The sequence below is a fragment of the Chelmon rostratus genome, chromosome 11, assembly GCF_017976325.1.
Source record: "Chelmon rostratus isolate fCheRos1 chromosome 11, fCheRos1.pri, whole genome shotgun sequence".
In the NCBI taxonomy this organism is placed as follows: domain Eukaryota; kingdom Metazoa; phylum Chordata; class Actinopteri; order Chaetodontiformes; family Chaetodontidae; genus Chelmon; species Chelmon rostratus.
The window spans coordinates 17,883,292-17,910,769 of NC_055668.1; the positions used below are offsets into that span (position 1 = coordinate 17,883,292).

At 43.0% G+C, this 27,478-nt stretch overlaps 1 protein-coding gene across 1 annotated transcript in view; it reads right to left on the bottom strand.

The window, feature by feature from the left end:
* LOC121613668 (protein bicaudal C homolog 1-like) overlaps nt 1-27,478 on the bottom strand; it is a 59,015-nt gene that overhangs the window by 19,994 nt on the left and 11,543 nt on the right. Inside the window, exons 2-6 of the mRNA XM_041947222.1 lie at nt 19,695-19,741; nt 10,343-10,412; nt 6,384-6,463; nt 5,188-5,346; nt 3,697-3,750 (exon numbers count right to left, since the gene is read on the bottom strand). Coding sequence (XP_041803156.1) covers nt 3,697-3,750; nt 5,188-5,346; nt 6,384-6,463; nt 10,343-10,412; nt 19,695-19,741 — 410 coding nt within the window. The remainder of the gene's footprint in view (nt 1-3,696; nt 3,751-5,187; nt 5,347-6,383; nt 6,464-10,342; nt 10,413-19,694; nt 19,742-27,478) is intronic.

The window sequence follows — 27,478 nt, forward strand, 5'->3', positions numbered from 1 at the left end:
AGGACATCAGCTCTTGTCATTTGTGTCACAGCAGTCATTCAAACAAAATAAAATGCAGAGTGGAAGGCCTCGCTTCATGCATACACATATTTATGCATGCATGGGAGGCACACACCCATACAGGGACAAACTGCAGGGAATGTACAAACACACACTCACAAAGAGGAGAATGAATGCACGCTCTCTCTCACACACACAGTGTTATCCAAACAGTGACTCTTGGGCAGAGGGCCACTATGGTTTTGGCTGCCAGTGAAGGGCAAGCAGCATGAATTGCTCTGACCAAAGAAATGCAACCCTGATCAGTCCCATATGCGCTTGGCCTTACATTTATATCACGTTTCAGCACTCGCTCTCAGAGGTCTCGAGAAATTTAGGTCAGCACTGAGGGAAATGCAAGAGAGGACAAGCAGAGCAGCAGGAGTCGGGCGCTGAATGAAGAATGGACTGATTTTTATGGTGGAGCTGACCTCAGCTTTTTTCGAGACGTCTACCTGGCAGATATGAGTTTCACATGTATTCAGTCTGAAAGCGCTGTTAGAGAGCCTCAGTTCTCCTGACACCAGGGTGAGAGATGAAGAAAAATGAAAATAACTTGGAGGTAAAGCAACTGGCCAGACCTTTCATCACCTGCCCGTCAGCTCCACCTCTGAAAGCTCAAAGAAACCCCCAGGGAATCCATCACCTCAACAACCGACTTGCTACAGACTCAAACAGCTCTCCACCCAAGACGGCCTCAAGAATACAGTAGACCTGAAAGGGACATTACGTTCATCGCCGATGCAGCCCAGGGAGAAGACACAACCCGGCCACTTCTGGTTTCAGGAGAGATGGGGGGAGGATGTGGTCTACGGGCCACCCAGGACCAAACACACATCATGCTGTATACTGTTGTGCAGTGGCAACCTCAACAGTGGAACATTGGGGAGGAAGGGGGTCAAGAGAGACTCTTTTTTCATATCAGCACAATGCAGCTTTCCAAAAATCCCTCTAATTCCTCTTATAAAAATAGGAGCAGTTTGATATTTCGGGATATTATTCTTATTTTTTGGAGAGCGTTAGATGAGAAGATAAATGATATATGCTTCCTGAGCAATTTAATCAAACAAGATGCAAATTTGCAAGCTTTAGAGGTGTTAGTAGGTAGGGTTTTTTCACCTTTGGATGAGTGCTAGCTGCCCATTCTTTATGCTAAGCTATGCTAACTGTCTCCTGCATCATGGGTTCATTCTGAGCAGACAAAAATGAGAGTGGTCTCATCTGTCGGCAAGACAGCAAGTAAATGCATTTTCAAAAATGTGCGAAAACGTTTAAAGCAAAACTGGTGCAAACACAAAAAATGTTAAACTTGATGTTTATTAGTTAAACATGCAGATTTGCTCTAAAATTAGATACCTTCCATTTACAATGTAACCCTGCTGTCACACTCACTCTGGACAAGGCGGTATGTATTTACTGACAAATTACTGTGCATATATTCCATTCATGCAGAAATACGCTGTATATTATGACTGAATGAGAAATGGGATGGTTTATCGAGGACCCTTCTCTAGCATATGTGCTGCTTTTCCTCGCTGCATTTGAGGAAATTGCTTCTAGGTTAAGTGATGCAGCTCATACATAAATTAAAGCTGTCTTGTTGTGAGTATTGAGAGTTTTCTAGCATACGAGGTATTTAGGTGTAATGGAATGAGGTGAGCATGAAGGTCAGGCTCCATCGAAAGAAGCCAAAGCGGCTTAAAGGGAAACCTGTCTTTTGATCCGCCCTCTTCATCCTCTGACTGTGTATTCTCAGGAAGCCGAGCGATCTTTGTGGTTCTCTACAGTTTATATTAGAACCACCTTTGTACAACACTGCTACGGTCAGGTTTGGTTATTCATTATTTTTTTTTAAGTAGATGAACTGGGCTGTGGCTCGCTGCTATGAAAACAACCATTAAGCATGAAGAGGTATGGGTACGCATACATGCCGACAAAAGCCAATGCACACTGCCCAAGTATCCAGCGTGACCTTCCCCTTCCTCTCTCACTCACTCAGTCATCCTCACATGCACACACGCATTCTTAGCGTCGGTCAGTCCACAGCGGAGGAACGTGTTCGCTGCAGACAACTGCTGCGGTGTTGAAATAAAGCAAAAGTTCAGGGATGTAACACTTCACGCCATCACAGAGGTCCTCCGCCCACAGAGCTGAGGCTGGAGGTCGGGCTTCCAGTTAGGCTGAAACTGAAGATGGAGTGGAGGCTACGAAATGGGCTGGAGATTCCAAAGGGGCTGAGGCTCATGCTTGTATTTTACAATTGCTCTAGGGAAGTGGTTAAGGAGTAGGTTAGGAATGGTGCTTGCGGCTGAGAGGAAGTGCTGAAACTGTGCCTGGAGTGCACAATTACCTACTGTAATCCTGGAGCTCTTCCACTGGTGGGATTAGGTAGCGAACTTGGCCAACTGTGGTCTGATGATTAGTTTATTGACAAAGTGACCGCTTGGAGTGATGCATGTGGGTACCAATAAGTAAACTACATCAGGATTTCTGCCTAACACATTAGCTGGAGGCCTTAGCCAGGCTTAGTATAAATGTCATTAACGAACCCTATTACTAAATGTGCTCCTCAGCGACCCTTGTTTCCACGAGAAAGACGGCACTGACATCATTAAATGTTAACTGTGACTATATCAACCATGCAGTATTGTTGTTGAAACTAAAACGTAATTTAAAAAAGAAAAATGACTCAAAACAAAAAAATGAGGTAGATTAATGAAATTTAAACTTGTTTTTTAAGCTTGATTAAACTGTTTAATAAAATCTGATGACTAAAAAGACTAAAAGTCATCATTGGCCTAAACTACAATAAACCAGATACGGTTTTCTTTAACTAAGATGAGACCGAAATGCCCAGACTCTCAGTCAACTTAAAAAAAACACAAACGACTAACAAGGACATTTGACACAGGACTAAATCAAGAATTATCTGACAAAATTAACACGAGCTAATGAGCGAGCGTGGATGGAGTCGGGCTGAAAGTCAGCAGGCGAAATGTACTCATGCGGTGGAGGAAACAGGAAATAGCATGAGCAGGGTTGTAAATAAACACTGCAAGGGCTGGTGAGGCTCGCAGGCTAACAGCACAAGTCCGCAAATGTGTTATTTATGCACGGTTTCCTGGATTTAATCTGTGTCACTGTCCTTGTGCTCGCCACAGCCAAGCTGCTGCTCAAGGTATTTTGCCCTGCAGTTATAAAACGAAAGTATAAATATGTCCTGAACGAGAGCTCGATCCCACCTCCTCTCTCAAAGCGGCAGTGGGCACAATTTCATGTCATCGATCCGACTGAACTCTGCACAAAGCGAAAGAGGCGCTCACTCACACAGGTGTCTCACCTTCTTCCACATAGAAATGAATGGCTGCACCGTAATCCGTAAAAACATATACACACGCCTGCGCATGATCTTAGCGGGGTCATCAGGGTAATGTGTGCGAAAACTGAGGCAGCCATATACTTGGCAAAAATACGATGATGCTTTTTCCGCTGTAAAAATTGGTCAGCAGCGCAGTCAACTGCACACTGTCAGAGATTCAAGCCGACCACAATCGTTGGGCTGCTTGTAGGTCAAAACTGCAAATTCACATGCCTGCAGGGAACGAGCGTTTGGGCGGAGTATTCCTTTAAAACGAACGTGGCCGAGTTCCAACTTACCCTTATTTTTACTCGAGCTGCCTCCACCCCTCCTGGCTGCCCCGCAATGGACACCTGTTCACAATAAAACGTTACATGTAAATCAGCTGGCCAGTTCTACGGCAGTCCAAGACAAACAATGGCTCAGATCGTTGCATACAGTTAATTTCAATGTTGAAAGCAAAATCTAGAACAATCATAATGCAAACCGCAAAAGTTTAAAGGCCTCCTCTAAACTGAAACCTAATCCCTTTTTGTGACATATTTCCAGTTAATGTTTTATGTTCTTGAACCACATCATTACAGTTACCATGAATGCAACATTGTGATTAGAAATGGCCTCAACAATTAAAGTAATTGACCTTTTAAGACAACCACAAACATGAGAGGCCAGATTAAGTTCATTTCCATAGAAATGGAAAAGGTGATAAACAGTCTCATTACATTCATCCTCTTTCATGGTCAACTGCTCGCCACTGTGGCGCAAACCAAGATCTGATCTGCAGTGTTGCTGCTCCAGAACAAATAAAAACCTGATTTTGGGAGCAAAATCCTTAAAAGAAGAAATGAGTAAGCAAATATGAAGCAGGTCAGTCTGGTTCATCTCTGGCTCCCATTACTTCCACACAAACAAAACGCATGTGCGCGCACACACATGCGCGGACATGGCAGGATGTGAGCAGCAATAATCTCTTTCAACATGAAAACCGTTGTGAAGCCTTATGTTAGCTGAAGCGTGTTCGATCCATATCCTGAATCCTACCTGCTCCGGTGAGAGTGACAGGTGAGCAGCCAATTCACTGATGTCACAGTTATCTACATTTGCTTATCAACACTTGTCCACGTGTCAAAGGCTCGGCTGCAGTCAGCACGCTTTCGGCAACAGAAAAAAAAGAGATAGCTTAAGGGGCCTCAGGCCTGAGGGGAATTGCTTGCCACTTATCAGCCTATACTTGCATCATCAGAGTGAGGCGGCAGAGGGCTGAGCAGCCTGAGATACAGAGCGCTGGCGAGTTTAATGGTCTACAAAGAGATATGGTTGAAATCAGTGAAGCAGCCCTTTAAAAAATAACTTTGATACGCAGGTGCACTGTAGAGCACCTGGCTGAGATAACCATCTAATGCCGGCAGCGCGCTTTCCAGAAGTCCTCACTTCACTATAATGGTAATTACAGCGGGATGCCATGCTCTTCCAGGGAGTCCAAACAAAACACACTGGCTTCCTCGACTTTGGCCAATCAAAACAGCCGACTGGATCGACTCTCTGCAACCTGTTTGGAACCTTAAACCCAACAACCTAAGCTACTACTAGAGAAAATAACTCGCGGAGGGAGCGCCGACAGTAAACACTCGAGGAAGCTGAACGCAGCACACTTACGCTCAAAACATAATCATGGTGCAATGTTGTGGTTCGAGAGATTAAAGCGAGCGAGGGAAACTCTTTGATCAGCAGTAAACAGCTCGCTCCACCCACTCTATGCCTGTGTAAATCTATGCTGCAGCAACACAAACCTGGTTGCTCTTCTCTGCCTGGTTGTTCCTGTTGGAGTCTGGGAAATGGATGTGGCACCCCGTCTCCTCCATCACCCTCTTGATGTTGTTGCCACCTTTGCCGATAACGTGCGAGTGCTCCGTGTGGGAAACGTCCATCTTCAGGGTTACCCTGTTACTCTAATGAGCCGGAAAGAGAGGGTCGGGAGGAAAATGATGATTGATAGCACTTGTGATCGCTCAGTAAGTGGAGCACAGTACTAAGAAAAAAGTGTTATTATATATGTATTTCAAAGGCATTTAATAATTCAGATAGAAATGACAAAAAAATGACCAAATATTAAACTTTATACATTTTCACTGCATTCATTACAAGTCAAAAATAGCTTTAACTGTCTTCCCCTAGTGACTGCTGGGTAATGAAGCCATCTATGCAGTGCAGTCGATAGTGTGCCCAAGGCACGACAGCGTATCCAATATCACCACCGACAGCTTATTGAAATCACTACATAACCATCATCTCCGGTCATTTGTCTGTTTTTACAGCTATGTGACGTTTTACAGTGTATAAACGCTCCCTGCTCCTCTGATTAGAACTGCTGCTTCACTGAAAGCCCAGAGCAGCATCTGTCCCCATTTACTCCATCTTAACAGTCACAAGACCAAAAACTTAACATTTCTCCCTCTTTTAAACACTTTCACATGCTGCAATTATTTAGAAAAGCGGCAAATGAGCAACAAAACATGCAGCATTTAAAAAAAAAAGAAGAATCAAATTATCAAATACCTCTGCTGTGTCTCTGCCAGACTAAAATGGCCTTCTCGTGACAAAACCATATGAAATGCTACAAACTAAGCCAATCATGTGTTGCTCTTTTGTGCCTGGATGTTTAAAGTGCATGGATGATTGCTTGCCCCCAGGGGGTGCTGCAGCGCAGTCGCCCAGGTACGTGATTTTCTTGTGTTGCCATGGCAATGAAGCCTGCAATGCACACACCGCAATCCCCGGCAAAGCTCGGGATGTGAGTATCTGGTGACATTAGTGCCAAGTTGTACCACGCTGCGGAGCGCAATCTGTCACTCGGACAGTGGGAGAGCAGATGCAAAGTACATTTGGTCCAACCGAACGACAGGAGAGGGTGAGACACAAAGAACAAAAAGAGGAGAGGGCACACACATGAAGCCCATCTTCACTGGGATGAAGACGTTTACTGTACCTTTGTGTCAAGGACGGACATAATTCTGTCTTTGGCTTCCCTCACATTCTCCCTCTTCCCGCACACCTTGATGTGTGGATCTGCAGGAAAAAAAAAGAGAAGCATTAAAAGTGGGAGAGGAAGAGTGTGTTTAATGTGCTGATAAAAGGCAGAAGCAGAATGTGAGAGCGGGACACGAGTTAAACCCGTTTAATGAAACATGACACAACAGTCTGCATTTGTCAACAAATTACAGCGCGTCAGAACAGCTCTGCAACAGTAATTGCCGCTTTGATATCTGCCGAGACTCATTTAAGTCGGCAAGCGACCACACCGAGCGGGGAGGGGGAGGGGTGGTGCAGCTCTGTGGAATCATATTCAGCCAGTCCATCAGTCAGGAGAGGCCACAGAAACACGAGAGCTGAAGTGAGCTGTTCTGCTGCAATTTAGCCTCGACGGAAGACAGAGACAGTCATGTGATGCTTATCGCCTCATTTTCCTGGACCTCATTCTGCCAGTCAGTCACTGCAGATCACACAAGAACTCATTTTCCAGCGTCTTTCTAAGAGACTTTGTCGCACATGACGCAGTGTGTCTATGTGTGCTCTATATCAGCCGTTTCTTCAAGAAAGGACGATTTACCACCCTGCAAGAAAAACTGAGACATCCTGATTTTTGTGTAAATACACTCAGTGGGCACACAGAAGATTGTGCACGTAAAGGTCTTCAGAGGCCTCCTCAGCCTTGAAATACTCCAGTTAAAATAACCAAACACTGCATACCTAACCATTCAAAGCTAATGCTTGCGTCTGTGTAGTGTTGGGTAAGCCTACATCTGGCTCTGCCGCATGCTGGACCCCTGGAGAACGCAAATGTGAAAACACACGAGCGCACGCACACAGATTCAAATGTGCACACACATGTACTACACACCCATGGTCCATCGGCCCTGTGTTAACTGTACTGAGAAGCAGGAAGTCGGCTGAGCCCCCTTCCAGGAATACCCCTCCCCATATGCAAACTTACAGCGTCTCAGATTTACAGTATAGGCTTCAGACAGGGCTCGCTGGATCAGATTTACTGTCACAAGTCGTTGGGGCCTTGGAGAACCCTGCACATGCATGTTTACACTTTAAAGGATCTTGGGAGTGAAAAATGCTAAACGGTGCAGAAATGAGAACACCTAGAGAAAAGATGGCCGGAACATTTTTTGTGGTGGGAACGGGGAAGGTTCCCGATTTACAGAATGTTTTAGATGATGTATTACTACGTCAAAACTCACTAAAGCCAAACCAAGATGCTCTCTGTGGAGCTGCAAAATGGGAGAGCACATGATCTCAGTCTTCTTTAGAGAGCGGCAGAACATGGGCTGCCTAGAATGAAGAATTCAGTTTTTTTATAAGTATCTGACAGAGGTTCAGCTCTCTGTTTAATGGGATAACTGGGATCTAGGGGGACCACACAGTGCTAACAAACAAGCACAGAGTGTCACAGTGGTCCGGAGAGCTCAACACACACTGCTATAGATGCTAGATCAAATAAGAGAGTGCACAACAGCTCTCAGAAGGCTTGAGGGGTAGGAACTAAACAAAAACCAAGCTGAGACAGGAAAACAAAACCAAGAAAACAAAAGGAAAAAGAGCCGAGAGAGCGGTCAGAGACCTATCACAGCCTCAGTGCTGGTTCCAGGAAATTTTCCCATCATACAGCTGTTGCTGTGAACAAAAGAAATCCCTCCACTTCCTCCTGTGGTACCCACTATGACCATTGGAGGGAGTAGGGTTCTTCCAGTGTCTAACCTGCTCAGCACATCTGGCAAACATTAGCCAGCCTAAACGAGTGTTGCAGTCGTGATGTAGAACACCCCCGCATTTTTGAAATGGACTGTGCTGTATGCTCTTTTTTGATGATTGATTGTGGAATAAAACAAAAAAAAACACTTTAAGTCTTAATTTGGCACACACAACACCTAGAAAAGCAAACAGAAAACAAGAGAAGCCTTGCAGCTGCAAAAAGAGTTTCAGTCGCACCGATTTTACATAGTTCCACTTGACAGAGAAGAAACCTTTTGACCCGGAGCTCTATACTGGCAAAGCTGGAGCATTTTTCCAGCTGAGAACTACATTCAAAAATACCACACAAATGAAGGGAATTAAGTCCTTTTGGCTCTGTGTTTCTCATTCAAAACATCTGCAGAAATGTTGAAACAGACAACTGGCAAGAGGGAGCAGTATTAAGATATTTATCACATCAAAAACAAAAAACTCTTAATCAGCTTTTGAAATAAAAACACGTGTAAAACATAAAGTATGTCACAGTATCGACCATTCTGACGCACAGTTCTGAGTCTGTGTGTGAGTGATATGGCTCCTCACTGTATTTAATCACGAACAGGGTGCTGATGATGGCTAACAACTGGCCTTATCACTCATACGCAGGTGGCAGGGATGGCTGGCTGCAGGTGATGAATGAAATGGAGGAGCTGGCATTTTGATGGAGTGCGGCCCTGTACGGGGAGAGGTTACAACATACAAATCTCCTCCCGTATGCCGCTATCGTGCCGAGTGTAACTGATACCAGACTGCGCATGAAAATTGATGCATAAGTCCAGGAAAACAGGGCGAACTAAAACCTATAGAGAGCCATTTTACATTAAAACAATTGGCGCCAACAAAACAACCACGTCATCGGCTATTTTAGGGGCAGAGCAAGTGAGCTTTGCGTTGCTCACATCCAATGAGCGAGTGATGAGGGGTGAAAGGAATGCGGAGGATTGTTTCAAGTAACTTTCCTGATGGCTTCTGTGAGGTTTTAGCTACCAGGTGTTGCATCTTAACTCATCCACAGCACAATCTAAGCCTGAGTAGAATATTCTTTATTTAGCAATTGTGCCCATTCGCTCCCTCCCATGAGCTCAGGCTGTTAAAACGCATTCGCTCATAGGATAACAAAGTGAGAATCCAACATTCTTCCCCTCTGCTCCTCTCGGTTTACGCAACACAGGGCGAAGAATCTGACAGGCCACAAATCATAGGTCAGAGTCTTAAATAGCCTCGCTTCGTATGCAGAACATCTGCCCCAGGTGGTGATGGGTGCAGGTTTTATGAATGAACTAATACTTGGGAGAAACGGATGGTTGTAGGTGAATGGACTGCCAGGACTTACAGTTGATTAAGCATCCAGAGAGAAGACTCTGATGTAACCCCATCCACTGTTTTCTGTGAGGAAGTTACATAATGTCGTTGGATTCCACATCTGGCTTGAAGACGCACACCAGCAATTCCCCAAGGGACAACAAAGTGGGCACGGCTACATCTACTCCTCACCCCCGTCTCACCTCCTCCCGGAAGAGCTTTAAATAACCGTGATAATGTTTTATTGGTACCAGAGCGCTGGAGCAACTTAGCCAATAATATGCACGAGCTTCGATACAGGCGACCCCCAGCACTCCGCCTCCTCCAGCACAATCACAAATTCCTCAGCGAAGATGAAGGTGCTAGCTCGAGAGGAACGGAAAACACGCACGCTTCCGTCTTTTCAAACTCCTCAATTAACTTTTTAATAATTCATGCCTGTGCAACCTTGAAATTCTTCCCTCTGGTCAGTCCAATGACTTTCCTGGGAACATTTTTCTGGTTTAAACAACACCAACTCATAATCATTAACCTCTCTCAGGTGGAAAGTTATCACAACTATGCTGTTACGCAAGAAGTTTAGCCTTTAGTGTTATTGCTACACATCTTCAGAAATTACCTGCAAGCATAGCAGAGTGTCTGTTAGCTGTAGTGAACGGCGTTTAAGTTATACATTTAATGACAGGCATGAAAACGGAGTTCATGGACTTTGATGCATGGAGAGTTAAGTGTTTATTTGAAATATCATCAAAGTTGCATAAGGCAAAAGCAATGGAAGCAGTGCAATGCAATGGCTCCAATATAAGAATGATCTGAATATGGGATAAAAAGGAAAAAAATAGTCACCTTTTTTGGACTTGGCTCCGATTTTCAGCTTGGAGGGCCAGGCTATCTGCGTCTGGGTCTCATCCATGATCTGGAAGAAAGTGAAGGAGGGCTGAGATGAGCTGATCGCAGAATTGGCAAGTATAAACAAACAAACACACACAATATAAACTTGGCTCCTCAATCTTGACATCACGGTTCTAGAGTTTTGCAGCAGCACCCTCTGAGCTTCACCGCTCACATCAGTTTGCAACACGTGAGCTAGCAGGAGGACAACAGATTACCAGCCTGCATGTATGCTGATCATAACTATTTCATACTTCAATACCAGTGAATCTTTGTGGGGGTTGGGCTGCAGTCAGCATCATAAAGGACGTTTGTAGAATTCAGTGTCTTAATGTGGCTTTGGCTTGGCTTGAAATGTGCACAACTCCTTGCTGCTTCTCCTGTAATAACAAACATTCACCTTCCTGATGTTAAAGAACATATGAAACAGGGTATTAGCAGCCAGCAGTTACAAAAAAAAAAAAGCTTTACATGAAATAAAATGGCTAAAAAAATCTTTACGGGTATCGGAACCCGAGTAGTCAAAATAGCTGTGAGTCCAGTTCAAACATGTCTGGTGATATTCGCTTATATGATGTTTCCAGACATCGCTTCGTTTCTGCTCAACGCCCGAGTTCTCCCCACCCAGCGCCACCGAAAAGAAGAAGAAGAAAAAACTCTACAAACTACACTTGGCTTTGGTACACGTGAAAAATGCCAACAACAATCTATGCGAGAGCCCATTGACACGTCTAGTCGCTGCAAACCAGGAGCATGTGTATCGATGTGAAGAAAGTAAGCTGCTGGCAGCACAAAAAAAGAGTACAGCGCCGGTCAGGACGCTGTCAGCGTTCCAGTCAGGGAAAATCTATTATCCAACCGCCTGCTCCTCTTTTCAGCCATGAGGAAGCTCTCACCTTGCTTGGCTTTCTGGCTACAAACCCACAAACAAAGCCCTTGAGAACTGCCAGCCATGCCTGATGTTAGAGGGGGAAAAAAAAGCAAGTGGAAAAACTGTCAAACTTTCCCAAAAAATGAGAAGCTGACATTCTCTCTCCTAAGAGCCCTGTCCTCCATGTGCACTATCCTTGTTTTCACAAAGGTCCTGCGGTCTTTTCTTTGTTTTATTACTTTCCAGGGGTTTGTGTTTTCGGGGTGGAGAAGATATGAATGTCTCAAAGTTTTAAGCCACGTGACCGAGCACCGCTTCACGCCATTACATGAGCAGCACTTAATGCTCCTTGGTGGCCCGGTGCATTAAGCAATGAGCCACGTATTGTAACTGAAATGGGACAGAGGGCGCATTAAGAGCCATCAGCGCTGCCAGTGAAGATTAGATGTTCGGCTTATGCGTGTGATGGCGTTTCACAGCCTTCATTATTTTACAAACACTTTCAAATTAAATCAGCTGGTTTTTTTGCAGAATAATAAGAGCTGCGGCCTGTATTCATGGGAGGACCGGTGCACAAAACGAAAAGGGAAGTGCTTAAATCCCTCCATATGTTCTTCTGGAAGTAGCAGAGTCTGTCTGGCATCCTTTACAACAAACTCTGACAGCTTATCCTCTTCCAGTCTCACACACCTGTAAAACAGAGAGACGGCTTTGAAAGGGCTGAGGTGCGCCTTTCTTTACTTTGCAGAGATATACTGCAGAGTCCATGATGGTTGACTGGAAGCCTTTTCAAGCCTCACTGATTTTCTACAACATCATATAATCACATATAAGCACGGAGAGGTGCAGCACCATTATTCTGCCACAAGCAGGCCAAGGTAAAACTTCAAACCTGAAGCAACCTTTATTAAGTGGTGTTTGATTTATCAAAGCAAGCTGTGAGCTATTCCTTTAGGCCCCTGCATTATAAATTCACAGCAGAAAATGAACTCTTCCTTCAGAGGCAAGTTTGTTCTTTAGCAAAAACAGGATTAGGGGCATTCCTCAGAAAAACACATAAAACTGATCGTTGGAAGCCAATAAAATCATTGCAAAACACATTTGCACAACAAAAGTCTATTTACTGATGTTTTGTTGCATTCTTCTTTCTGCCTCTTAAGCTCTTGGTCCAAGCTGCATATCTTTGGGCATCCTCATTATTCATCTTATGGCAGGGAAAGACTCTTCGAGTCATTCTCCATGATTAATCCTGCTTGTGCCTCTATGTTTACGTCTAGTGTCTATTGAATGAATCACAGAGCCGAAAAGGAAATTTTAGAAACATCTCGTGCAACGAAAAAAAAAGCAGAATTCCTTTCAGATGATCTCACCCAACTGCTTTTCTAAGTAATTCGTCTGTGGCATCATCAAAGTGGCGAAGACGAAAACAGTTCCAGCTTTAGCATCCAGCATGCTAATGATCCCCCACTAATGTCCTCCAACTGGAAACCTTCCCAACCCTGTTCGCTGCAATATTATCACAAGCGCTGCAATAACATTATCAGTCCATTCACTCAGAATAGTTTTACACGCAATAAAAATCAGCCTGAAAACAGAATTTGAGCAGCTCTGCTTTCCTGGGTTTCATACTAACCCGAGGCGCGGGCGACTCTAATCTACAGCATGACACCCTCCTGCCGTCCCTTGGTATCTGTGAGAAAGGGTAATAAATCACAAACTCCCGGTAGCTAAATGCAAACCTTTTCTCTATCAACTGGAGGCGCGTGCGCCACACAACAACAGCTGGATGCATCACAACAGCATTACAGGGGCAAAGAGAAATTCCTTTAACTTTTGCCTCCAGCTTTCTCATCTTTTTTAGGCTTTTGCACTGAAAAACAGCCGTACGATGACAGATGTGTCTGGATTTGGCCAGAGAGCCTTTCAATTTAAAACCACAAATTAAAGAAATACAACACTGTCACCACCTCTGAGGAGTTGTTGAAGTCGTACAGTCACAATGTGGGAGCAAATGAGTGAGTATGACTTCCATGTAAAATGTCATTAAAACGTGCTAATTTACAATGGAAGTGTCTATTCAGTCTTTTTTGAGCAACTACTGTATGCCGACCCAGTAAAGCAAAAGCTTGTTTTTCCTTCTGAATCATATCAGAGACAACTCCAATTATTCTTTCCTGAAATTATCAAACTATATGACCTATGCCTCATCAACTCTTTCTCTAAAAGAGCATTGTTGAGAGAGTCCTGTTTCCTGTCCGGCGTTGCTGCTCTTGGCAGCGTCCTGCAGATGGGACTGATTTCTGACAGACCACACACCATTTTAAAGGGTGGATGGCGTTTATTTTTATGAAGGGGCTAGCAAATACCTCCCAAATGGGTCAAGATATTTGCACAAATTGCGTTACCTACACATTTAGCGTTCCGCCCTTTCTTCTCTGCCACTCCACCCTTTTCTGGGATGAATAAATACATAAACGACCAGGGTTCTGATCAGTTTCACGGTGCAACCTTGACACGATGATTGGCTCTAAGAGGTTTGCAGCTGGTGTATGCAGACATGTGCAGAGCCGTACGTGAAATCAAACAGGATATCATTAAGGCGATGTGCTGAGAAGGACCACATGTGTTCAACACACGTGACTGTGTCTGTGTGTGTGTGTGTGTGCGTCCTTATGTGTATATGCATAAAAACAGCAGCAATCAACATGGCAGAGGCATGTTTCCTGGCCCGTACTGCAATGGTGCAGCTGTTGATACAGCTGGAATGTGTGTGTGTGTGTGTGTGTTTGGGAGGGGGACACAGAGGGCTGTTGGGGTGTAAAGAGGTTGTGAGCCGAGTTAAGAGACTGACTGAGGGAACAGCGTGGACTGCACCTTCCCCAGGAGACTCAACAATCATAACTGAGTTCATGTTCACAATCCAAGCGCTAACTTGCAGCTAAAGGCTCATTACACCTCAGGGCTAATATAGACACATGCATCGTTATGAAAGAGCAACGCACATGACAAGGAGGGCACTTCTGCAAAAGCATTTGAAATTAGGGCTGCAGCAGTACACTGGTTTCACAGGACACCGTGATATGAAAACTGATGGTTATCGTATCATGAACATTTACTTATCTTTAGTATTGAGTTCTACAGTTTTTGTATGTTCTTAAAATTACTTTTTCAAGTTGATTAAATCAAGTTTCAGGTATGTCTGAATGTGAAATTCTAATAAAAGTTTGTCCATTCCTTTAAAAGTCACCGGAACTGCACTAACAACAGAGTAATAGCGTGTATCCTGATATTTTTTGAAACTGTTATCATACAATGAATCTCATACTAGTACAACACAAAAATGCATCAAGACTCAATGTTATTCTAAATTAATTTAAGCTGCTTGATAATCACAAACATTTGTTCACATATGTTTTGTTTCAATGGCAGTCATACTGACCCAGTTATGTCAACATCTCATAATTCTGTGCCAACCAAACATTTCATCCTGACAGTCTTAAACCTGCACTGTGGAAATTCTGTCGCCCCCTTCTGGCAGTCAGAGTAACTACACAAACACTGTTGACGTGCTTATGAAGCCACGGGCTCCGCCGTGCTCCTAGCTGCTGTAGGCTACTCTGTCGCTACAGTTTGTCAACCTTCAGCTCTGGCAAACCGATCACTGCTGGCTGAAGTTAAACGTATTGCTACCGGTGTGCCAGCGCAGGAAGGTCACAACAGATGCCAAAGTTTAATAACTCTGGTGTACTGTGAAATACATATCTGGTGATAGGTTTAATCAGATTGTGTGAACTCATTTGGCGAGAGCTTGAATGTAACGGATGTTCATTTATATGTAAAAGTCCTGCACTGCAGGTTTAAGTTTTCCTATTTGCCCCGTGTCAGCTCAGTGAAATACAAGATGCCTCAGTGCTATATAAACCGAATGAAATGAATTAGGCCTGGCCTGAGATCTGAGCGCACTGGCACTTAGACATCACGCCTGGCATTATTTACAGAGCTACAACTCCTGGGATGGAGAGATGGAAGGGGGATCAGAGATGAACTCGCCAGGGGTTCAAAGGCATCTCTCAACCCAAATCCACTCCAAGCTCTTCTGTGGCGCTCAGTTATCGGCTCAACCAGGCGAGCTTCTCGGCTCTCTGCTGTCCCAGGGCTCAACTTCTGCACAGCTCTCCAAACAGCTTTGTGGTCTGTGCCAATGGTTTGACACTCCAGCAGTTTACAGTCCAAAACTTTCACTGCTCAAGAGCGTGCAGAACTGCTCACCGACACCCGTTTTCCGCTAAACTATCGAGCCCTGCATTTGCAGGAAAAATTTCCTTGTTGCACGAGCCCGTTGACAATGGCACGGCAGTGGTTTCATAAAAAGCAAAGATGAAATAGCGTTAAAACAGCAGGAGGGAAGAGAAGGAACGGGGGACGAGCAGGAGGGAAACACGAGGCAGAGACCAAAACAAAGACAGAGAGGAAAGAGGGACATGTAGCTGTTGAGATTCCCCCATGTGAGCAGCAGGGACTTGCACACAGCTAATTTCCCAGCTGTGGCACCCTCCTGCGGTCTGCCATCCTCTTTTACTTTTTCATTGACTGCACAAAGAGGGTGGACTGTTTGCTCTCTGTCACAAAATGTTGCTCTGGACTCAAAGGAAGTCCAGCAGACAGTGAGTAAGAGGGTTTGATCAACCACAGCAACCGGGCCTGGGGAGAAAGTGCGGGGGTGGACCATTTTATGCTGCTCTCGTCAGCCACTCGACTCTTAAGTCTCACTGCTGAGGCAACTCCGAAATCTCCCTCCCAAAGCCTAGTAAGTAAAAGTGTAAGCGTCAGAAATGACCATATGCTGCCTTACGCTAGGGAGAGAGCTGCTACGCATGTACTTTATTAGTCTCACTCAGTGTGTGTGTGTGTGTGTGGTAGATGGGTGTGTTGGACAGGCAGGAAACGGTCCAACTAAGAGTTTCCATTTTCATCAACTTCAAGGTATTTCACACACCTCATCCATTTTCTTTCAACAACAGTGTTCCACAGTCGCACTCAGTGTTTATTTTCCTGACTTTAATTGGGCATGTATGGTGATCACGCTATCAGAGGGAAACTATACAGAGTTATCCAAATGGAAATCCTACAATAAAAACATGACTTTAGCTCTCCTCCTCTACTGCTCGTCGCCAGCCTGCCAACCCAAACAGCCGCACGCTAATTTCTAATCGACAATGTAACCTCTAGTAACCACCGTCTCTTTGAACGAGCTGCGACAACATTCAAGCCAGAGACTTTAAAAACCATGACTGGCAAAGTCAATACACCAGCAGCCGTACGGCGAGGCAGACACCTCCACTGCGTGTCTTAAACATTACAGTTATATCCAAACCAAAAGAGGCGGAGGCAGAACTACAGCATATCTAGAGTCCTTGTTAAAATTCCAAGAAGGGGAATCTTAAAGGCGCCTGGTTTGCATTACTTGGTTTTTTGAAAACTGCTTCAGGGACAGTTAAATTGCCTCCTTCTTTGACATTTAACTCAGCTTCCGAACCTCCAAAACCAAATACGGAAAATAGACAAAAGAGGAATGCTAAAGCAAACCGCTGTCTATCATTTATTTCATTACAGCCCATTAACATACTATAGAGGGAGTTCAACATATTCAGGAAACTGGATTTTAAACAAGAACGAGTTCACTCGAGATACTTAGAGAGAACCACATAATTAAAGAGATACCTTCATAATAACTGCTGTCAAGATTCAATTAGTGTCAACAGTTGACTCTGATTGTTGAAGATGTGATTGCTTTCGTTTTTTAGTGCCATGTGATCAGTCTCGTCTACATTCATTCTTGGGTTTAAATTAAACAAATGGAGCAGATCGAGGTCTTTTTTTTTTTTTTGGCCAGTTCATGAACATGTTCACTGTCTCAACAAACACTAATGGTTACTTTCCCTCATAATGATGCTTCACATACAGAAATGTACTGTGTCAGGATTGGGGTTACACATTATGGCAAAACCTTCAACCAAATCGTCAACCACAGCCTCTGTAGAGCTTAATTCCACAGTAGTACATTGATCCAGAATCTTACAAAATGACCAATAATTGTTAAATAGATTCATTTTGTAAAAATAAACAAAAGCCTTCAATCCTGTCTGTATGTGTCCTTGCGGAGTGAAATGTTTACAATTAAATGCAATATAACTGTTTAGAAATAGCTTTGGTTCTGTGATGTGATTGGCTGTTAGTATATCAAACTGTCTTACTGGGCAACATTTCTATGGTGATCAGTGTTTTAACTAACCTTGATCCATGCCTTCCCATAAGTATAGGCCTACATCAAAGCAGCCTTTTCTCTAGGGCTGCAACTAATAATCATTTTCATTGTTGATTATTTTCCCAATTAATCAATTAGTTGTGTGGTCTATAAAATGTCAGAAAATGGTGAAAAAAGTTGAACAGTGAGTGTCAAAGCCCAAGATCATGTCCTCAAATATCCTGTTTTGCCCACAACCCAAAGATATTCAGTTCATGGTCATAGAGGAGTGAAGAAACCAGAAAATATTCACTTTTAAGAGGCTGGAATCAGAATATTTTTAATTTTCTTTCTCGAAACAATTACCCAAACTGATATATATATATAGCTGGCAACAAGTTTAATAGTTGACAACTAATCAACTAATCATTGCAGCTCCAGTTCTATGTCAAAAATATTTGATAAAGTTGTTGCCAAACAGCTCACTGCTGTCTTGACTGCACGCAACATTGAAGATAAATTCCAATCTGGTTCTCGTCAGAAGCGTTCCACTGACACAGCTCTTCTCAGAGTCTCCAATGACATAATGATGCCTTCTGATGTGGGTGAATGCTCTGTCTTGGTGCTGCTGGTTGGCACAGCTTTTGATACTACAGATCATAGCGTCCTGACTGGTTCTCCTCCTATCTGTCAGATAAAAGTTCTTCTGTGTTGCTTGGTCCTGACAAGTCTGAAACCACTGTTCTTTCCAGTGGTGCGCCTCAGGGCTCCGTCTTGGGTCCTATATTATTTGCCTTGTATTTGCTTCCCTTAGGCCATATCATTAGCAAATTTAAAAGGTATCACATTTCACTGACAGGATCCAAGTGTAATCTCTTTTATGCCTGATGAGACCAACAAACTGAAATTGTCTGATTGCCTTTAAGGACTAGATAACCAACATCTTTTCATGGTTAAATGCAAATAAGACTGAGGCTCTTTCATTGCTTCAGATAACAGTTGCTCAATGTCAAGGGCCCTTTCTTCAACTGTGCAGTCAAATAGTACAAATCTTGGTGTTACATTTGATCAGGGTATGTACTTCAATATGTAAACTCTTGACCTGTACACATTTTTTCCATTTAAGAATGCCAAATTCAGGTCTGTTGTATCACAACCTGAGCTAGAGATGATCATGCTTTTCTATCATCCTGGCTAGACTACTGTCGTCTCTAGACTGTCTAGAAATGGTCCAAAAGGTTCTTGCTCTCTCATGTAGAGACCGGCATGCACACACATCAGTTAGGTCAACTGCAGACAAAAGGTGATTGTGATTTTGAAGTGGTGAAGTACGCTCTTCTTATACACTTCTGTTGACCTCTTTAAAAAGCAGCTAAAGACTCATTTATTCAAACTAACCTCATGCTGTCTGGTGTTTTAATTCTGTTGTTGCTTATTTTTATTATTTGTTTCTTTTTACTGTTTTTTTGGCTTTTCTTCGTGAAGCTCTTTGTGACCTTACTCTGTGAAAAGTTTTATACTAAATAAACTTTACTTACTTTATATCGTTTACATCGCTCAGCCCTACTTGTAGACTTAAAACCTGAGGAAAGTCACTGCAGCATCATTTATTAGGCTTTAGCAGAACAAAAACTAATCCTTGCAGTTAAAATTTGTTGGACAATCATTAATTAACAAAGAACTACTTAAAAATGACAATTAAAGCAGACAGGGTCACACACTTGACTGATTACTGTGCACTAGTGTGACAACTTGTGATAATAAAAACATTCAAGACTATTTAAGATCACTGAGGCAAATCTTTGTGTTATTGCATGTAATGAAGCTTCAGAGCATTAATTAATTATATCAGCAATAAAAAAAAATCAATGAGGCAGAGCTGGCTGGAGCAGGTCTGTGTTCAGCCTCTCTCTCATGTTTAACTGCAGAGATGATCTGATATATTATGATATATTATGTAAGTGAGAAAGGCCCACAGTGTTGTGTCAGCTGTGTTATAGGATCAGAGCCCTGGAGTGACTCCACGTCAATGTTGTTCCCTTGTTTTTGTTTGTTTTGATGTGTAATTACAAGTGACTGGAGGAGCACCTGACATCTGCTCCCTTACCAAGAGAGAATCGCTGGCGCAGTGGGCTTGAACACAACCCAAAGACAAGGCAAACACAGTCCAAGTTCCAAGACTACACACTCACCTTCTGAAAGAAGTCCTCCCCGCCGTTGACTCTCCCCTCAGAGGCAGCTAGGGTGAGACAGAGAGAGAAAAATAAATTCATAAAACCACACAGAGTCACTCGGTTTTACGTACACAATGTAACCTTAACACGCAGATTATCCAGTCTCCTTGAAATGTTCCGGTATCTTCACTCGCAGCAGTGTTTACGGTGGATTTCCATTTCTTTGGATGTTGTGTTTGGCACGGCTACTGATGCTGCTCATTTGCAGGAACGGACTAAAACCTTCCAAGTCATTTTCCCATAATCCTGGAGATTGGACACAGCTTCCGTGTAACAAATTGATGGATACTTTGAAAATATTTGGGCATTTTACAGTAGCCGTTAATGGAGTGTTTCATACCACACTTGGTGTCCCTTTCGCACTTCTTAAAGAGGCTTTCACACTTTTTAAATTTATCTGTCAGCATACTGTACACTTGCAGCCTCGAATGAAAGAGCTGCAAAAATTAACAGCCAAAATCACCTGTAAACAAAATAAGAACTTAGGAAAGCCCTGGTGATTTAAAGTACTTTTCCATGCAGGTAAAAATGCCAAGAAACTCCCGGGGCTGATACAGTAAAGCTGGACAAAAACGGAGAGCCAACCACCAAAGCAAGTCAGGCCTGCGGTCGCTCCAACACATCTGCAAGTCCTTCAAACTGTGGCAGCCCTGTTGATGCAAAATACATATCTGCTCTCCAAGGAGAATTCTCATGTTCCTCTGTCATTTGGGAATACAGGGAATGTTTAATGATGCATTTCAGCCAGCGTTCTCGAGATGGATCTGTCGCTGTCTGTGCAAATCTGGGTCACGAGCAGCAGCACAGTCAATGTGGGTTATACAGTTCAGTCATAAATGCCGACCTTCGGTGCACCAACAAGAATCATGTCGTAATTAAAAGAAAACCAAAGTTCTGCTGTTTCATCTGCAGATGATAAAGCTTGGATTTGAGAATAAGTAGTTGAATTACCTCACATATCAAAGTGATTAGGGAGTTTCAATTTCTCAATCCTAGTTCCAGCTTCGCAGCTGTAAGGCTGTGCTGATTTTCTTCGTCTTACATGACAGGAAAGGACAATACACATCAAAAAATACAAATGCGATTCAAAAAAAAGTCTGGACTCTGTGTGAACATAAATAATAACAGAACGCAATCATCTGCAAAAGAGCTGTGTTCAACATCCTTTATACAGTAATGTATTCACAAAGTGGTGAACCTCGCTCCATCCTTGCTTGTGAACGACTGAGCCTTTCCAGGATGCTCCTTTCATACCCAATCATGATACTATCACCTGTTACCAAGCAACCTGTTTACCTGTGGAATGATCCAAACAGGTGTTTTTGGAGCTTTCCACAACTTTCCCAGTCTTTTGTTGCTCCTGTCCCGACTTGTTTGAAATGTGTTGTACATCAAATTCAGAATCATCATATATTTATAAAAATCAATGAAACTGTTGAAGTAAATCATTAAATATAATGACTATGTGCTGTTTTCAATTGAGTATAAGTCAAAAAGGATTAGTAAGTTATCACGTTCTGTTTTGTTTAAGTTTCACTCAGCGTCCAAACTTTTTTGGAATCAGGGTTGTATTTTTTGCAACCACATGTTGAATTAGAAAACCAGAAAGTTGATTACTTTTTGTGTTGTGAACATTTATCAAAAAGGGGAGAGAAGAAAAAGACAGGAATCTCCTTATGAGTACTTCTGTTTTACTAAATGATAAAATCCTCCAGAATATTTCATGACTGTAAGCCCGACACACGCTGCGTCATTTCAGTTGCAATGAAACTGTCAAGAACACAAGTCACAATGGGAAAACCTGTTCCCCTGGAAAAGTGCTAAATAGAGATGACCATGTGAAACCTGGGTGTGAAAGGCATTGTTATGACTGCCTATCAGCACCACATTTCAAGGCACAAACACAGAAAATGAAAACCCTCACAAAACACACGTTCATTTTCAACTAGGCCCGCCATTATGGCCCCTTGGCGATGCAGTAATGCCAACATCATGAGCATTTAACAAGTGTTTGTACTTACACGGGCTGCCCAGTAAACAAGTCTCGGCCACAGTTTATGAAGACATGGAGACTGGTGTGCCTTGGCTCAACGGCCAAGTCAATTTCACAGAAAACCTGTGTACACCAAGCACTCACCACCCCATTACAGTGATTGAACCGATGAATGCTGGCTACTCGTTGGCTCAACATTCAGAACAAAGGAAAACAAAAGGAAATCTAAGAAGGATGTAGATTAGAAACTGATTGTCAATGTAGGGTAACAATAGTTCAACAGCATTTCAGAGTCAATATTCATAAAACCATCACAGAAATGAAGAAAACATTCCCACCATCACCCTTCCATCATTCTTATCCTCCTCAATCGGCTGCATAGCCTCAATGTAAACAAGACAACGTCCAGCTCAATACTTCACCCACAAAATCAAGTAAATAAACAGACGGCCAATCCATTGAGTCACGACACATTCAATTACGCCAACGTTTTAATCACATGACCTACTTTGGAAGCACCGTCTACTGGAGGAGTAACATTAGCAGATGGAAAGTGTCACAGATGGGGAAATAACAAGGTTGCTAAATCACTGTGGGACGCCTCTTTAGCTGCTTCAAGAGCAGCTCAAGTTACAGTAATGTTACTGAGCGGCTGACGCTCACGGCGATGCACTCACCCGACGGCTGTGCAAAAACAGTGAAAACAACGGAAACGGCACGCAGCTAGCCATAAACACTGACGTGGACGGACTCTAACACACGTCACATTTTAATACAAGAGCTGAAGCTATGACAAATCAATTTGAGAGAAAAGTGATTCATGTTGAAAGCGGATTGTGTAAAGAGTTTATTATGTAAAAATTTGGCTCTTGGACAAGTTTTTAAATTCGGGAATTTGAGTTGTTGAAGGGAGGGCGCTTGTCATTATCTATTTACAGAACAAATGGAAGGAAAAAGAAATATCAGCAGATTAACTGACACTGAAAATTAATGTTACTGGTATTTTCATTATAGCTGTGGCTGATGACAAAATTATCTGTGCAGCAGCTAAATTTGGATCATCTTGACGATCATAAGTAGGAGTGTTCACTTCCAATATTTAGTTTAGATAACATCCAGCTTCGGGGAAGGATGACAGAAAGCGGCTCTGACTGAAGAGCTCAGTTCTTAGGTGGCCTGAAGTTATCCAAGATTATGAAAGACCCCGTTACTGGTGACTGCAAGCGTTTCCTGTAAGAACTAAGACAAACAAACATCCAGCAACATCAACATTCAACAGACTGGTTTTTTCCTACTTGTCTACTGAAAACTGTAATAGAACAAACAGCCAGTCGCTCTCTCTCTGTGGTCTCAGTATCTTTTTTTAATCATCTAAACAAAAGCGAATCCAAAAAAGGTGAATTAATGAGACGAATGTAAAACAGGGCACATGGTAAACCAATTAAAATGCCACTTACAAATATCTGCATGCGGACTGTAATGATATAATGATGCTGGACTGGATTCTTTTGATCTTGTTATAGGTTTCACGTGAACTGTCACTGATGTGTAAACTCACTGGATGCGGAACAGAGGTCTCTTATCATTCACAGAAAAAACATTTACTGAGAATGAAATGGAAAAATAACCTTGTCTGCCTGAGTTTTGTGGATGCTGTCATGCAAAGTGACAGATGTAACCTACTGCTGAGCTACAAAGTACGACAATTAGGCCCAGTAATCACATGACAAACACCACCAACTGGGCAGGGGTGCGCAGGTAGCATCAGCACGAAAACTGCATTTTAATACCAGTGAATTCAAATTCTGCCTAATCCTGCCTAAAGGAATTTGATTTGAAATTTACCAGCACTAAATTGCATACATCTCCTCTCTTCCTATGCACATGTACACATCCAGCACTGACCTTTGCACATCTCCATTAAGCATTTAACATCAGCCTCTAATGTTTAGAATATATCGTGCACCTAAAGCAGTACATTGCTTAGCTTCTGTGCCAGTACTCCTCTCTGCTTCTCCAAACTGGGGGCGTGCTGACTGCCATCTACTGTCTGTAACACACTCACTATAAAACCTCATACAACCTGACTTCAAAAACCACTAACTATCCCTTTGACCTGAGATAAACGTTAGTTTACCTTATCTAATGATGAAGAGCAGAGAGTTGACCGTTCTGTCTGATATCAGTCAAGCCTCTAGTGGTGAGTCATACATGTGCACAAATGGCGGCTATTTTCTTTTTATCAGCCTATGCAGCCAGCTGATAAATTAAAACAACACACAAACTATTGAGCCTTGTCTGCAGTGGTACTATATCATCAGTAGTAGTGAAAACTCTGATGTCAGAGTCAAACAATACAGTCAAATGATAATAACGCCCAATGACACGATTCTGGCAGGCAAGAAAAAATAAATTCAAAACAAAAGCTTGATTTTTAACCTCGTAACAACTAAAGACAAACACAAACAGTGCAACAGCAGCTTTGGCATTTGAGCGCAGGGAGCTGAAAGAAATCCGATATGGAAACATGAGTGAAAACGTGAGCCATGTGTGGAGGGGAAAACATCCTGGTGGCACATGTGTGGCGTGTAACCCGGCCGTGGGAGAACCCAGAGCAGACACAGCAGGGCCACAGCGGGGTGTCCTATGAGCTCTGGAACATGTTAGGACATGGAGGCTGATCCAATGTTTCATCCTATGCACCACTTATTCTAAATCTGCACTGTGTTAGAGGTTTAAAATATAAGTGGTGGTTCAGAAAAACACATGCATGACAGTTTTCGGCCTGAATTCGACTTTGGGGAATTTGCTGTAAGTCAGCAGCGAATTGAGACATTTGTAGCTATTTGTGGAGGAGACATCCCATCTCCTCATTACTCAATAAGCACATGCCTGAATGCAGGGTTAAGTGTTCATCGATGGCCGTTTCCCTGGTTGGAAAAACGACTGCGCCAATGAGAGCTTTGTAGTTGGGATTAAGAATAGGAAGGTCTCATCCTGCACTAGAGCCAGAACAAAGGTGACAAGCATTAATGAGATCACATCAGCTACACGGCTCGTTGCAAGAGCGGATACAGAAATAAATCAACGCACTTCTGTGATTGGCATGACAAACATATCAAAGTCTGTTTACATGTTTTGGGGAGTTCGGCTGTATTTGTGGTATAAAGCTTTTTGTGGATCCAGAGGAAGCTCGATCAAGTCTGATCAATTGCCTCAAGTGATGTCACTTGAGTCTGTGACGGTTGGGGCTGAAGTCTAAAAGTACAAAAAGAGAAGAAACCTGACGACTGTAGACCTCTACTCATCTGTTCGAGGCTAGCAGCTGGAGGACATATTAGACGCTACTAGCATAACGCACCCCAATCCCCTACTGAACTGCTGGGGGCTGAGTTGCATTATGGGTAATGCAGGCGCCAGGTTTTCACAAGAAATACGAACGCATGGAATAAAGCGGATGATATCTCTGGTTCTGCTGTTTTGTGCTTTGCGTGACTGACAATGTGCAAAATTGGTGGAGTACTCTTTAAGTTAGCTGCTCCGAACAAGCACTACTGATTACTGCAAACTCTGCGTGAGCTGAAAATGATGCAGACAGAACAAAGAAGTCAAGTCACTGAAGGCAAAACGACAGAAAACTGCTAGCAGAAACACGATGTGATGGAATAATTTAGCCAAAGGGCCATGATGGTTCTGCATGCTTTTGACTACAAGTTGCATATTTCTGCTCACCGTTTTGTTGAAGTTAGAGTTGGATTCAAGGGTGCACCAACCTCTGAGATGTGAGAGTCAGCTGCTGACTGGCAACCTTTTCAATGCAAATTCAAATATGGCGGTTCACAAATTCACATTCTTCACAACAATCGTGTTTGCCATCTTTCATATTTGATTTGCCAACAACAGAAGACTAGAAGGGAAGAAGCAAAGATCTTTTTTTCGTCTTTGCCCATTTTCCCAAAGAACCGACAGGGATTTTACCACAAAAATGCATAGCTTATGCCTCATTACTTAGATAACCAAGAAACCTATTATTTTGTCTGCCATCTGAAAAACCCAATTTAAATTATAGGCCTTCCTTAAATCAAAAATCAACTGAATGGTTGGGCAAGAGCTTAAGAGCACATCCCTAAGTTTAACATATATTTTTCAGCATTTAGTAGCTCTGATTTATATCAAAGACGTTTTGTTTCATTCGTTTCTCAAGTGCTCGAATGGTCTAGTGGTGTTTGCTGTTGGCCCAGGTTATGTGAGGACAATGCAGTGCCCCTCCCTTCCAGCACAGCAGACTGGAAAAGCATCGCAGCTGAAAAACGACACAAGACCCCAGAGCACAGATCACATGTTGCAATCAATTCTGGCCTCTGGTGTTTTTTTGAAAATGTGGAGCTAATAATGTGGCACTAATTTAAAGCAGTCATCTCTGTTGTCCATTAATTTGACAAAGTAAACATGGTGGTTACAGTTCAGATGCCCACCCTGTAATTCTCTCCATATAATTATTTAATGTATCTAATCACTGTCACCGCATGTAAAGAAGTGAGAGGAGTTGCAGTGAATGGCAGAAAGGACTCGACGCTGGCAGATGGAACGAGGTCTGCTATCCATTATTTTGTGGAGAGGCTAACTTTCTGGGAGATTCCGCTGTTTTGACACTGAAGGAATGTAAACAGTGTTGATTTCTACAGTTATGGCTTCAATCCACACACAACAATCAAGAAAACAATAGCGACATAAGCCCTAATAAACCAGATCAAGACATTTTGACGTGAATATTTTCACCGTGAGATAGTTCCGATCCTACACTGCTCAGGCTTGGTGGAAAAGGTTGAGCACTAGTTCAACGAAAGCCAAATTAGAGCGGACAAATCTGCAAGGACTCCCAGTAACAAAAGGGCAAATACCTCATCGTGCAGATGTAAGCTAGTATCCATTTATTTTGAACATGTTATCAGTCACTCAATAGCCATCAAATAATAAAGGAGAGTTTATACACCTGGTTAGCCCAATATTTGTGCAGTGCCAGAATTATCAAGCAAAATCCCTCATGTCAAAGGATTTCTATGAAGACAGGAGCTTTTTAGATTACAAAAAGCAAAAGGAGCCCCTAAAGGCACCGGCTAAATCTCTAAACTGCAGAGCTGCTTAGACAAAATCCTCTGCACTGGCAATAATCACAAGAGGGCTTAAGGTGAAACTTGGGACATTCACAGAAACGTCTGCACAAGCATTAAAACGAGAAAAGGTTATACAACGTCTACTTCCTGTGGATGGGATTTCATAAGAAATGGCAAGTTTGATTTGGGAAAAGTTTGAGATCTCAGTCCACCGTCTGCTCGCACGCCTCTGCTGAAGTGAGCCAGGTTAATATTAAAGCCAGACTTATGAGCCCCCCTGACCGAGAGGACGACGACTCTGAACTACACTTCCCATGTTTCATGGAACGAGTGGGACAGCGTGATGTTTTCACACCAGCTCTCTGGTGTCCCTCCCTCCAGCGTGCAGCAGCTCTCAGCTGATTCAACATGGAGCTAATGAGAGGGCCTCGGGGAGCTGGAGCCAAACACGAGCACACACGCAATGTGACTAGCTGACCGGGTGAGCACATTAAAACATGCATTTTAACGGCATTGTACATACAGCAGACTAAATTATTTGCTCCTTCTATGTTTAGTTTCAAGAGTTAATTTCTATGTAAAAGCCATTATTAGAGGTGAAAATGTGTCTAAATTAATTTGGGATCTGATTTTGT